We start from the raw sequence: 13,722 nt of genomic DNA, 5'->3' as shown, positions 1-13,722 counted from the left end.
GCTGTTTGCAGAAAAAATACTACTTGCCTTAACCTAGCTCCCTCCCCTTCACTTCTTTTTTGTTCTTTCCTTTCTAATTTCCCTCATAATCTCATCCACAGGCCCGTTATCATCATGCAATGATTATAATAATCTTCTTCTGAGTACTCCTTCAAAAGCATTTATGTTCTTGATACATACATATTAATTAGATATTGTAATTAATAAAAGAAAATTATGGGCAGTAGTTTGTCCTTTAAGGCCCTGTTTGGAGCACTTGCAGTGGGGTGGCTTATTTGTCTGTTGTTAATTGGGAACCTGGAAAGTGGAGGAAACTCGACGTCAACATTAACAACGACTCAGTCCACAGCAAATCTCAAGCGTGCGGAGGCTTTAGGTAGAGAGAAATTCATTGATCATCCGGAGTTGGATCTCAACTACATGAGCAAAAGACGAGTTCCTAACGGACCAGATCCTATTCATAACAGGTGCGTATCATTTAATATTAGTATTAGTAGTATACATGCATGCCTATTTCTGCATGAGTATGTTTCTTTTATTTTCAGTGTTCATTAATTATCGTGCATCATGCATGCGCTGTGTGGGAGTGTGCGCGCGCGCATGTTTTTATCATGAAAAATATTTAACCAATTGACATAGAGGCCGAGTGGAGTACAGGACTATTCAAGTATTACGAAACGTTAAACCAACCCAAGTAATTAATTAACTTTTCAATAATATATTTGCTAATTAACTAACATATTATATTTGGATGATTTCTTTTCTGCTTAATTTGGAAAACCATCACTTCTGTATATGGTTTTAATTCTGTTTCTGCAAACAACTTGATTGAATTCTATTAAAATTAGTTGGGAGAAAACCTTCTATTTCTTGCTTTTTAACTATTTCTTTTCAATCTTAATTTCGAACTTAACAAAGCCACAGCCACTATATTTGATTTCATGTTTCTGCAAAAAATTTGATTCAAATTAGTCACTTTTAACGTTAGTGGTGGAAGTTTCTTTTGTTTCTGTGGTATTAGTACTCTTTTCTTACCCTAGAAATTCTTTCAGAAGCTACTAATTATTATAAGCTAATTGATATTTAAGCCACTGTTAGAACAAGAGTTTTTTTTTTTTTTTTTTTTTCCCTTCTTCCCTCCTTTTCTTTTTGCACCAGCGCTGCCTGCTTTTGTTACCCCAACTGTCCTTTGCTTTAATTTAATGATCTTTGATAACATATTATCAAGTTGAGGGCTTTACTGTTACATTAATTGTGTACTTGTACTCAAGATCTGTTTCCATAGATTATTATATTAGTTACAGTATAATTAATAATGTTTTAATAAATTAAATCCCCACTAAACCCTACGAAGGAAAGGGGAATAAAGTCTTTGTCTCCACTTTACTCCTTTCCTGCCTGTTTAATTATGTTTCTTCAAAGTTAATTAACATTTTATTTTGTTCTCTGCATTTATGAGCCCTTTACAACCTTTTCCCGGTGTTGTTGCCTTTATCTTTCTTTATCTTCTTTAGCCCTCTTTATCAGTACTAGACGTGAGAGTGCAGCTACTGCAGGCTTTAAGTTATTACTTGCCGAGTCCCCTAGGCATAAGTCATTTTTGTATCTTTTGCAGTTCAACTCAATTTTGAAAGCATAACTCCTGGTATTCGATATATATATATATTTAATTAGCTATTGTACTTGGAAGCTGATATTTTCTATCCATTCTTCATTTATATTTGATTGTTGTTAATTTTTTTCGACATGATTAAAGCCACAAAACCAACTAATTAATTAGCGTATTTTTACGTTTTATCAACATAAAATATACCTCTAAAATAGGAAAATACATAAATGCATGCATATTTTTATTTTTAAAAATTTTTTAATTTAAAAAAATCCTTGATTCCAGGAGAGCTGGGAATTCTGGACGACCGCCTGGACAGTCGTAGGTATCAAAGTTTGTGAAGCGCCAACAAAAGTGCAGAAACGACACAATTTCTGCAGCCATCTTGCTGTAATTTATTCAAAGTATAATGGGGCCAAAAAAAAGCACGTGATCACAGATATTTCAGCCGCAGCATGCTAAGTTTTTTGTTTTTTTTTTTCTTTTTGTTTCCCTGACTTGAATACAATTTGTTTTGGGAGATTTTAATGGGGGAAGTGAAGAAATAGAAGCTTGTCTTGCACAAAATACGCTTGATGGAAAGAATCCTCAGGGATATATATTATTATGAACATTAATCAATCCTCTGGAGAAATTCTGCTTTAATGTTTAACATATATATATTTATTAAATTTGTGTGAGAGTAGTGGATAGAGAGATTGATCTGCATCTACGGAACCTTGCATATAATTTAAGGAGTAGATTTAATATAAAACAATCATGAATATGAATATGTATAGCAGCCCTGCATGTGATTGAAAGGAGTACATGTACCAATCTCTTTTGGCTTTGGCCTGTTCAAACTTTATAATTATCAGTATACGTTTAACGTTTTGTATTGAATTTTTTTTTTTTTGGGGGGGGGGGGGGGGGGAAGGTGGCATGAGTTCACAAACTAATTAAAGATTTAAAGGTGCATGATGTGTCACTAGGAGAGAAAGAGAAATGTGTTTGCATCTTGTGTTAGTCTTTTTCTCTGGATTTTTTGGAACTATTTTGGTCTTTGGTCCGATCAAACTTGTAAAAGCTGTATGAGATTCTTCTAGTTCTAGTCCTCTGGCAATCCAAATAAAAAGAAGCAACCATTACATATGCTCTCCATTTTGTTCAAAGTGAAAATTCAAAAGAGGGCTCTCTGACGATCTCTCTCCAATGCTTTTCTTTCTATCTCATCTCTCTCTTTCTTTTGGTTTTTGTTTTCTTTTGATTGAGCTGAGAAGCAAACACTGGGACCAAAGTAAGATTAATTCAGAATGAGGCAATTACCGAAAAAGGAAAAAGTTACAAAGAGACTCAAACTATTGCTTTTTTTTTTTTTTTTTTCCTCTCTCTCTTTCTCCCCAAAGGGTGGCATGTGACTATGTGAGCTGGTATATATCGTTTTCTTGGTGGTCATCTAGGGCTACGCGTACTGCAAACTGAACCAACAAACTACAAATTTGGGCTGAAATTTTGGGATTGAGGTCTGGAAATGTAGAGCCCATTTGTTCTCAACCATACCTGTAATTCTAAAAAGAAGAAGAAAGGAAGATTTTGCACTTACGGAACGGCATGGAGTGGAGCGGGGTGGGAAAATTGACAGTCGATCCTCTCTACACTGAGACCCCACCGAGCATGATTTAAGATGACGACAAGCAACGAAGAAAATACTGTGAACAGAAGCTTTTTCGGTTCGGTTCATTTGAGTGCTCTACTTATATAAATATATACAATAACCGTTTTGGTGACATCGACATCATTGGACATGGAATTAGTGATATAAATTAATCATTGTTGTAATTAGGGGCCGGTAAATTGAGTTTCGGTTCAGATTGTTTAGATTTTGTTTTGGATTATAACTCGATCAGATTGGAAAATTGAACTCAATTGAATTGAAAATGCGATAGAATTCATAAATTAAATTAGATCACGTTGATAATTTAGTTTCAAGTTTAGGTTAACATAATGGCTCAAAAATAAAAAAATAAAATAAAAATTCAATAACCCAAATCATATAACAAAACAAATCATTTTACATTAATTTAAGATGTGAACAGCGATTTAATTAAAGCATTTTCTACAATCAAGCGAGCTGAGCTTCTCCAAAATGAATTCTAAATAATCAAATTGATTTTACAGCATAAATATTATAACACAAAAATCACAAAATGACTTGTTTTGAAAGACAAAATTAATTACAGCAATTTGGATTCCCTTGCCAAAATGAATCCTATTCCAGCACTCATTTGTGATTTTACAGCGAAAAATGATTGCCGATTACAAAAACTCAGAATTTCATATATAATACTATATATCCTAAATGGAGCAATCATCACAATTTAACACCTCAAGGGAATTGACTTATTATCCTAAACCGCTCACTGCCAAAAAAAAAAGACCTAAAATTGTGTGATAAGAAAGCTGGATGTACGAAGTTTAGATTATATATAATAATAATAATAATGAGAACAAAATAATAAGTAACCTACAGAGTACTGACCTTGATGGACCGGAAGCGATGGCAAAGACAAAATAATCGATCGTTGGATCAAAGGCAAACGGGGGTTGGTGGGACGAAACTGACAGCGTTGGGCATCAGCAGAGTGTGGCCATAAGCGTGTGTGAGTGAGACTGTGACTGTGGGAGTCAGTGAGCCGTGAGGTAAGTGAGATGGAGTATGGGCGTTGGCTGGATGACAGTGGGCTGTGGCAGTGCTACTGGGGTGGGAGGGTTGTGCTTGTGCTGCGTTGTTGGTTGGGGTTATGCCGTTAGGGATGTCAAATTTAGTTTGAGCATGCTCGTAATGTGAGGATTGAGGCATGACCTCATAAATGAGCTTTTGTGTGAGTATGTTTGTGTGTTTCTTTTTAAGGGCATAGCCTGATCATGCTTTTATTTCAGTTCTGAACTGAAATTAAAATTGATCGTGTTGCAATTTTCAACCTATTCGAATTTTAACAGGATAAATTTTAATCTGAACTAAAACTACTACTTGTAGTTGCAATAAATGGAACAAAAATATTACTCTTAGGATATTAGCAATATTGTTAGTACTGGTACATTCGATAATGGATGTCGAACGTGGTTTATTGTTAATACTTTATGAAATGTATTATTTTTGTACATAACAACATTAATTTTTTACCATTTGAATCGATTAGCACTCACAAATTTATTACTCTAACGACAATAAGTAAAAAATTAGTAGTTCTATTGAATTCAACTAGCAACAATAAGTCTCATTTTGCCATTTTCTCGTATCAACTCTTAAAACTCCCAAGCAAAAATAAGGCTAATTTTGGTCTTGGACGGAATTTCCCATGGTATATATATTTTCAAAAGCTGAAAAGCTGAAAAGCTGAATCAAACTTGTTGTGCTCCCTTTGACCGAAGAAATAAATGTTCGTCACTTTGACTATTTTGGTGGTGACAAAGGTATTAGAGATGGCAAAACCCCGGGCCGGGTCCGGGTATTGCCATGACCGGACCCTGCCCGGATGCAACTGGTCTGGATCCGGATCCGGGCCGGGTTTTAATTCGAGTACCCGAATTTTATATTTTTTAATATTTTATGTGTATATATTTTTTATTTTTTGATAATTTTATAAGTTTTAAATTTATTTCAATAAAATTTGACATGAAAATATAAACTTTAAGTGTTTAAAACTTTATATATGTATAATAAATAAGTCAAATAAATATAAAATATTTAAAATAATATATATTTTATAATTTTTTTAATAAAATTCGGGTTCCGGATTTATCAAGTGATGCCCAAGACCGACCCGGTTTCATATCCGGGCCGAATAATACCCGACCCGCAACACCCGAGTACGGTCCGGATCCGGACCGGGCGGGTATTTTTACCACCTCTAAAAGGTATGGACCATTGCGCAGACAACAAAGAAATTACGCTAAAACCAAAATTAAATACCTATTTAATTTTGTGTATAAAAAAAAACCTGAAAAAGTGAAGCTAATGCGAACACACGTGTCACACTCTATTATGATTTTGACTCGGCGGAGCCACCGGAGCGAGAAAACTCTCGTTCCTTGCAATATTGACGAACACAAACAAAATAAAATTAATATAAAATATTAAACTAACAAACTAAAAACTATTAAAAATAATAATAATAATAAAAGAAAAAGAGCAAAAAACACAAACATCATCGTCATTGTCGAATCACCATTTCATTTGCATTTGCGTTTCATTTCACTCACTCCATCCCCTTCCATTTCTCTTTTCATTTCTCAAAACAAATAATTGATACAACATAACCCCCAAAAAAAAATTGTAAAAAGAAAAATAATTACCAAGTAATGAGTCAATGATAGAGAGAACAAATTCATTCCGATCATCTAAGGGCTTCGTTTTCGTAATCCGCAACCCTATTTCTAAACAGTCTATCGATTTTCTAACTATCTAGGATTTCGATCGATCGATCTGTGGATCTGCTGCGATCTAAACTTAGAGTGAAACGATGCCGTCGCACGGGGATCTGGACAGGCAGATCGAGCACTTGATGGAGTGCAAGCCGTTACCGGAGGCGGAGGTGAAGACACTGTGCGATCAAGCAAGAGCGATTTTGGTGGAGGAGTGGAACGTGCAGCCGGTCAAGTGTCCGGTCACCGTTTGCGGCGATATTCACGGTCAATTTTATGATCTAATCGAGCTCTTTCGCATAGGTGGAAATGCTCCTGACACTAATTATCTCTTTATGGGTGATTACGTAGGTAAGTGGACTTCCTCGTCAATTTTTTTTTTAGTTCTGATTATGATATTGATAAATTCATGTTTCATGTTGATTATTTTTGAAAATTCATCTGAAATTAGGGCTAAAATGTTGTACCAATTTTTGTTATATTGGACTTCGGTGAGGCTTACGTATGTGTGCAATATTTACTTGGGTGTGATATAGATCATCTTCGTTTTAATAACCAGATTATGTGTGGTTTGAGATTTGGGGTTGGGGCTTTTGTTTAAAAAAAAAAAAGTTTCCTATAAAGTGCAGTAGCACATTTTTATGGGCTATTTATATGCAGATCGGGGTTACTATTCAGTGGAAACTGTCACACTATTGGTGGCACTGAAAGTTCGATACAGAGATAGAATTACAATCCTAAGAGGGAATCATGAGAGTCGGCAAATTACACAAGTGTATGGTCTTTTCTCACCCATTTGATTTTTTTAATCATGCTTGAAGTGTAAATTTTGTGCTGCTGTCAAGTACCAAGATATTTGTTTGTAGTGGTAATGAAATCCTGCAAATCTTTTACTCTTTACGTGGAATTTTGTTGATCATGGCGCTAAGACTAGTTATTTAAATGTTATATGAAGAAAAAATATAGTTATGTGTTTATCGGGTGATTCTTCAATGATAATTTGTTTTGATTAAGATCTTGACACTGTCTATGCCACCGCTGTTTTGATATTTGTACACTGAATCTCAGTACGAGCAAGGATTTCGCAAGCCGAACTGCATGTTAGTGCTACCTATGTGGATTAAAGGGTTCCATCTTTGTTGGGCAAGAATGTGAAGATTTGGACTTCATCGAAGTAATTAAATAAATGAATGGCAGACACAGATTTGCAAACAGCTGTTGTGCATAAGTTACTAATGTTGGTATTAGATCAAAGTATTAGTAACTTTTATTTTCAGATAAAAGAACTTCTAGTTCGTGTGATACACATGACTGTGGTCGTCTTGGACTTCCATGAATTATGCAAACTGGTATGGAATCAGTGAAAATAGTTGAAGGAGTTTTTGTAGCAGTAACTATGTTAGAAATTGCAACATTTGTAGTAGTCATTGTCTGAGTCTTATATGCTCAAGCATTTATGGAGCATTGATTTCATGGATTCTTAAGATAGCTATATAACATTTTTTACTTTGTTTGCCTGAAAAGATTGTGTTATGAATTCTGGCTCTAATAAATTTGGAAGAGATTTTCCACTTAGTATGCTTATTTGATGGGCAAGATTATAAAGTGGAAGGAAAAATTGGTTAGAGGGAGAGCTTTGTCTTAGTTACAAAGTATGAGGAAAGGAAAAGAATAGTACGTGGATTCATTGCCTAATACAATAATATTAGCTTATAACATACAAAAATGTTTAGAAACAGCATAATCTGATGGGTGAGAAATGTCATGCTTCTTATGTGTTTTATGTTAGCTTACATGTAGGAACAAAAAAATATTGCTTGTGATAAAATTTTAAAACAGTGTCATCTCTACGGGCTTCATCATCACAATCCTCTCTCTCACACACACATAAACACCAGGAGAAACTGATATGCACAGTTGTACTGGAGCTTTTATTTTTTATTTTTAAATTGAATACATGCACAAAAATGAGGCTTCAACCTAGGACATGAGTCCTAGGGAGGCCCTCCTTACCACTGGAGCTGGACCTTGGCCTGACTTGTAATGGAGTGGTTACTTTCGCATGCTGTAAAGGTTTATGTGTTTCCATTTTGTTCCATTTTCAGGTATGGATTTTATGATGAATGCTTGCGAAAATATGGAAATGCCAATGTCTGGAAGTACTTTACTGACCTTTTTGATTATTTACCCCTCACAGCCCTTATTGAGAGTCAGGTTTGAGCCGTGCACTTTATGGACTGTTTACATTGTTTAGTTAATGTCTCGTTAGTCTTTTGATGACCGTATTTTTTTATATTTCAGATCTTCTGTTTGCATGGAGGACTTTCACCATCTTTGGATACACTAGATAACATTAGGGCCCTGGACCGAATACAGGAGGTATGAAATAAACACTAGGCTGAATTTTTTTTTTTTTAATTGAAATCTCAAGTTTTATTAAAGCAAGAGTTTGATTTTGCATTATGAATTTCATTTTTCTTTACTTATTGATAATGTAACAACGCGTCTCATTTGTGTACAAGTAGGTTCCACATGAAGGACCCATGTGCGATCTCTTGTGGTCTGATCCAGATGACCGCTGTGGGTGGGGAATATCTCCCCGTGGTGCGGGCTATACATTTGGGCAGGATATAGCATCTCAGTTCAACCACACCAACGGACTCAGTCTTATTTCAAGAGCCCACCAGCTTGTCATGGAAGGATACAATTGGTGTCAGGTTTGGAACTTAAAGGACCATGCTAGCTTTTGTTTTTTTTCACATTTTCATTTATTATTCAACAATAGCTAACAATTAATTCCTCTTCTAGGATAAGAATGTGGTGACTGTATTTAGTGCTCCTAACTATTGTTACCGATGTGGGAATATGGCTGCAATTTTAGAGATTGGGGAGAATATGGAGCAGAATTTTCTCCAATTTGATCCAGCACCACGGCAAATAGAGCCTGACACCACGCGCAAGACGCCTGATTATTTTTTGTAATTTCAATATTTCCACCATCTGTTTGTAATTCATGTTTGTTTACCTACCAGGTAGATGTGTCCTTAAAAAGGAGGAGCTTTTGTTGTTTAAGTTGAGGTTACAACATCATTCTTTTGTTTCGAGTTTTGCCCTACTACTGCTTTGTTGATGTGCTGAAGGAGTCCATAGGAGTACTGACAGAAGGCATCAATGGCCTGTTGTCTTGTATATTGTCTAAGTGGGCGGCAATAACATGTTATATCTTGTCCTGTAATTTTATGAATTTTGAGGTAGAAAGCAGATTTTGGAGCAGCTTTCAGTTGCATGCTGATGGGAGCTGGCTCAAGATTGTCGGATGTGCATGGGTTTCGGCAGTTTCAGTGTTGCTTCTGAGAAAGGATATTCGAATTAAGCGGCAGTCTAGGTAAAGTAGGTTTCAATGTCTCTCCTGCCAATTGGCTTTTAACCCATTCTTATTCTATTTCGTAATGAAGGTTTTGGTTGAGTCTAGGAGTATTGTGGAGTCCAGGATGTAAAAGAGATTTGACAGAAAATGTCAAGTGGAGGCCATTACGTTTAACCAAATTTTTTAGAATCCGTGGTAAATTGTCAATGGAGACTAGGAATGGAATGTAATTAGCTAATTCAGCGCCATCGAGGACCATTCTGCTAGTTATCCCTTACCATGTTAAAGTGAGGTACTTAGATGTCATTCAATGTCAATAGTCCAGAATCGTAATGAAATTTATCATATCGAAGAGAAATATCATTCGAGTCCAGGATCTTAGTGAAATTTACCCGAACAAGTGAAATTTTATTCGGCCAGAATCTGAGGGAAATTTACTAGTTGAGAATTTCTTTCCAGTCCAGGATCTGGATGAGTGGATATATTTAACCGAATTATCATTGCAGTCCATTTTCATTATGTCGAATGTCTCAGAATTTGCCAGATCAGATCATTTGTCGTCGCTGTCCGGGATGTTTGATAAATTTGTTCTCGCATAAATGTCTTCGAAAGTTAAAAGCAATTTTTTTTTTTTTAGGATAATTTGGTCCTGGTAAAATAATCAAATAAATTTATGTTGAATCAACTTTAGTGGTTAGATATAATAAAAAGATAAATTAAATTGTATATAAATGATCAACTTTCAAGCTTTTTTATTTGAAATTTCTTACAATAATATTTGTAATTATTTTTTGAATGTGGGGTGACTTTTACAAAAACAGCGGCCCAGAATGAAAAATTACCCTGTATAATAAAATATCATACGCGTCCAGGATCTGGTAAACCACCCTAAGGTAATGTCAGTTTAGTCCAACGAAGATATGTGCAAATAAATTATGAAAACCGGGGTTTGTCTGAAATTAGATCAGACAGCCGATTAGTACAGACCTAGAATAATATTGATATTCCTCCATGTAAAGAACTGCATTTTTGCAACCCCACGCTATCAATACTATGGTCAAAACTCAATTACACTTTACAGAGAATTTGTTGCAAAATCAAGGGGAGAGAAAGAAAAACTTATTTCATTACAAAGACAAGAATACCGTCAAGGAGACGATAGGTTGCATAAGGTCCGTGCTAAATAGTTGGCCCGCAATTCTTTATACCATTTAGCACTAAATGATCACAAGAAATTGGTTTCAGTGGAAGAGCTACCATGAAATACCAGAGGTTTCCGAATTAGAATCTGGAGTTAGCCTGGATTCTCCCTGTTCCTATTCCTGACATTGTAACAGCCTGCTTTCTTCTCAAGTATACGGCTGAACCGCTAATGAGCAGCAAACAGAATACAATCCCCTGCCCAGAGCAGTTCAGACTATTGCATCAATAATGACATATAATCACTATATTCAAGCAACAATTAGAGTTAAAGAATTTAAATAAGCTGAATTTAAGGAGTACTTGTGTTTGATAGTTATGCACTCACCTACTACAAAACTGGGGAAAAAAATGTACAGTTAAGGATAAAAATTATGAGACTAACAAAAAGAGCCAGATATTGTATGGTACCATGCTCACGACTATCTAATAGTGGAGTCTTCCATTTATGCAACAAGGAATCTTAAATTCACCAGAAACATTTTATGCCCACTCTTTTCTTATTGGTAAATTGCTCATACAAGTCAAGGCAATTGTCAAACCCCCAAGCCATCCCTGTCAGGACTCAATTTTAAAGACAATGACAAATAAGATTATGGTAAAGTGCTTTTACTTCAGTGCAATTTTCTAGAAACTGCTAAATGTTTTAAACCTTGAGCATTAATATCTTAGGTTTGCATCTGAGAAGGGAAATACATAAAATCAGTTTGTCTATTAGAAGCTGAAGAAATATGGCAGGAGAATAAATGAGTCCACTTGCATTCCCATTGCATGTTGACACTTAAATCACATGGCAGAAGCAGAATTTATGATTTATATTTTAATAAATATCATGAAAAAGAAAAGAAAAAAAGTACAAGCTTCATAAAGGAAGCAAAACCCATAATAACAGGAATACTTCAAGAAAGAGATTCAATTCTCTCTATGCATTTATAAATTCACATTTTGTTTGCAGTCAGAAGATGAGAATGAAACGTAAGCTACTAAATAACTAAAAGATATTTCAAACTTCCCGAACGAACACAATAGTCATGTGCAATCTTAGTCAAAAGTAATGAAGCTCATGAAGAACTACTAAGAACTGTCAATCAAAGAGAGAAGTTTAAAGACACTACCTCGAAACCAAGTACTGACAGCTTCTCTTCGTTAACCGCCAGTATACAGCTTCTATAAGTAATGTAAGCCTGAGACTTACCCTTAGACGTAGATGAATCTTCCAGTAAGCTTCTATGTTTTATTGATGTTGTGAGCTCTACTGCATCATGCAATATCACATGTGGTTTCTCACTGTCAGTGGAGATCTCAAGAGCACCACGAGTCTTTTTCTCATTCTCAACATTGGAAACATCTTCACTTTCTACACATTTCAATGGAATACGATAACCAGTCTCACTGCATCGATACTTTTCATCAATCTACAGGGGGGAAAAAATTAAAAATAATGCTAAAACTGAGTTGACCGGACTTCTAAGAAATTCACATAATGACCAACGAAATAAGAAATAACAGATGACATCCTCTAAAGTTCAATATACAATACAAAATCAGTGAAGGAAAGGTAACATAAAATTTAAAAATGTTGCTGCGCGCAGCCAATCTGCAAAATTAAGAAAATGATTTGAATCATAGACCGTTTAACTGAAATACCAACACAAATATGGTAAAAACCTAAAAATGGCAGACTGTCAACACAGATATTCATCAAATTCCAAATACTAAGGTTCAAAATCTTCCAGCCTACAACAAGTTCTTCAATAGAATTTGCAATCTACGTTGATACTCATAAACTCAAAATATAAACACAATCAGCACATATAACATTTACGCGGCCAGGTCATCAATTGCTAAATCTCTAACGCAATCGAATTGTCACCAAAAAAAAAAAATCGACATAATTCAAGTATGTATTAAAAGGTAATTGAAAACCTTTTCGGAATAAAGACAGCGAACGCAGGGACCGGAAGGAGAGCATTCGAAAGTACGGTTGCTTCCACTAGGCGTTTCTTTGAAACTCAAAAAATGTCTTTGCCCGACGCTTCTATCCGCCGATTTGCTTTCACTTAAAAGCAAACACACAGAGATCAAGTTCAATTCAACTTAATTTTATATCAGCTCCGATAAATTTAAAAAAACAGATCAAAAATCACAAACAAGGAGGAATTATTATTTTATTATATATAAATGGAGAGAGAAGGAGAGAGGTTGACCCATACGGTTGGTAAGTTGATGCTTGGTGAGGAGAAGAGAGCTGAGTTATTATAAATAAAAGGAAAATAAATAGAGGAGAAGCCATTTGATTTGAATTGATTGTTTCTATCTTCTATGCCTCTCTTTTACTCGATCGGGATATTTTCTTGCTAAATTAGTTCAATGCTTCCATTTTCGCTTGCAAACAATTTTTTTTTTTTTTTTTTTTCTGGTAGTTAAACAATTTATGTTCATCGGTAAAAGATTTGAGTTTAATGCGCTGTGTACCGGCCGACCTGGTGAGAGCCCAAACTCTCTTAAGCTAGATTCACAAACGGGCTCACATCATAATACTTCAATGGACTCCAAAAGCCCAAAATGACAATTTACTATTCTGCCTCGCTTTACGGCAAAGAGTTGGACTCCTCTTTATACCTCCCACAACTCCTTTACGTAGAGTGCGATTAGAATTGATGTGCTGTAACTTAAAAATTACAGTTGTTATAGAAAAAAAATTATAATTATAAAATAAAAATTAATAATATATAGTAAATATAAATTTTAAATAATAATTTTAATAAAAATATTAAAGATATAATATATTCTTCATTATACAAGTGAAAAATCATATCAACATACCTTTCAAGATACAGCAACTATTGTTTACCAAACATTTTACTATTGTAACTTTTAAGCTACAATTGTTCAACCTCAATCCCAAATACACCCGTAATTTGCAACTATAAATCCTTCAATAAAATTATACAATAGCACAATTTTAATTAAACTCACACCCAAAGACAAACTTTTTTTTTTTGGTTAAATACTCTTTACACCCACAATTTTGATTTTGACAACCAAGTATCATAAACCCTATTTTCGTTTTTAAACCCTAATTTATGGGTTTTAAAATGAGGTAAAAATAATCATGCAAATGGAGGGAGATGATCATAAA

General features: G+C 34.8%; 2 protein-coding genes across 3 annotated transcripts; one reads left to right on the top strand and one right to left on the bottom strand.

Annotated features, from left to right (window-relative positions):
* Window positions 1-5,752: 5,752 nt before the first annotated feature.
* LOC102629022 (serine/threonine-protein phosphatase PP2A catalytic subunit) lies at window positions 5,753-9,248 on the top strand. Its single transcript, XM_006483235.3, has 6 exons — window positions 5,753-6,364; window positions 6,674-6,788; window positions 8,119-8,227; window positions 8,315-8,392; window positions 8,539-8,730; window positions 8,822-9,248. Exons 1-6 carry the CDS (start codon window positions 6,112-6,114, stop codon window positions 8,993-8,995), a joined length of 921 nt encoding a protein of 306 aa, XP_006483298.1. The 5' UTR covers window positions 5,753-6,111; the 3' UTR covers window positions 8,996-9,248.
* A 1,146-nt stretch (window positions 9,249-10,394) lies between these two features.
* LOC102629311 (uncharacterized) lies at window positions 10,395-13,010 on the bottom strand. 2 transcript variants are annotated; one of them, XM_006483236.4, is made up of 4 exons: window positions 12,794-13,009; window positions 12,507-12,639; window positions 11,696-11,995; window positions 10,395-10,778 (listed from the first exon to the last, which is right to left on the bottom strand). In XM_006483236.4, the coding sequence occupies exons 1-4, from the start codon at window positions 12,871-12,873 to the stop codon at window positions 10,662-10,664; spliced, it is 630 nt and encodes a 209-aa protein (XP_006483299.1). In that variant the 5' UTR covers window positions 12,874-13,009; the 3' UTR covers window positions 10,395-10,661. The 2 variants fall into 2 exon arrangements, with proteins under 2 accessions (XP_006483299.1, XP_052295300.1); XM_052439340.1 differs by lacking the exon at window positions 10,395-10,778 and adding an exon at window positions 10,785-11,260 and having other exon boundaries at window positions 12,794-13,010.
* Window positions 13,011-13,722: the final 712 nt, after the last annotated feature.

Source organism: Citrus sinensis, chromosome 4 (genome assembly GCF_022201045.2).
Source record: "Citrus sinensis cultivar Valencia sweet orange chromosome 4, DVS_A1.0, whole genome shotgun sequence".
NCBI lineage: Eukaryota > Viridiplantae > Streptophyta > Magnoliopsida > Sapindales > Rutaceae > Citrus > Citrus sinensis.
The sequence above is the reverse complement of the archived record's forward strand: the minus strand, read 5'-3'. Positions and strand labels throughout refer to the sequence as shown.

Coding starts and splice junctions, on each gene's coding strand:
- LOC102629311 (XM_006483236.4), bottom strand. CDS start 12,873: ATGGCTTCTCCTCTATTTATTTTCCTTTTATTTATAATAACTCAGCTC. Junction 12,640..12,793: donor CAAGCATCAACTTACCAACC/GTATGGGTCAAC, acceptor TTTGCTTTTAAG/TGAAAGCAAATCGGCGGATA. Junction 11,996..12,506: donor GCTGTCTTTATTCCGAAAAG/GTTTTCAATTAC, acceptor TCCCCCCTGTAG/ATTGATGAAAAGTATCGATG.
- LOC102629022 (XM_006483235.3), top strand. CDS start 6,112: ATGCCGTCGCACGGGGATCTGGACAGGCAGATCGAGCACTTGATGGAG. Junction 6,365..6,673: donor CTTTATGGGTGATTACGTAG/GTAAGTGGACTT, acceptor ATTTATATGCAG/ATCGGGGTTACTATTCAGTG. Junction 8,228..8,314: donor CAGCCCTTATTGAGAGTCAG/GTTTGAGCCGTG, acceptor TTTATATTTCAG/ATCTTCTGTTTGCATGGAGG.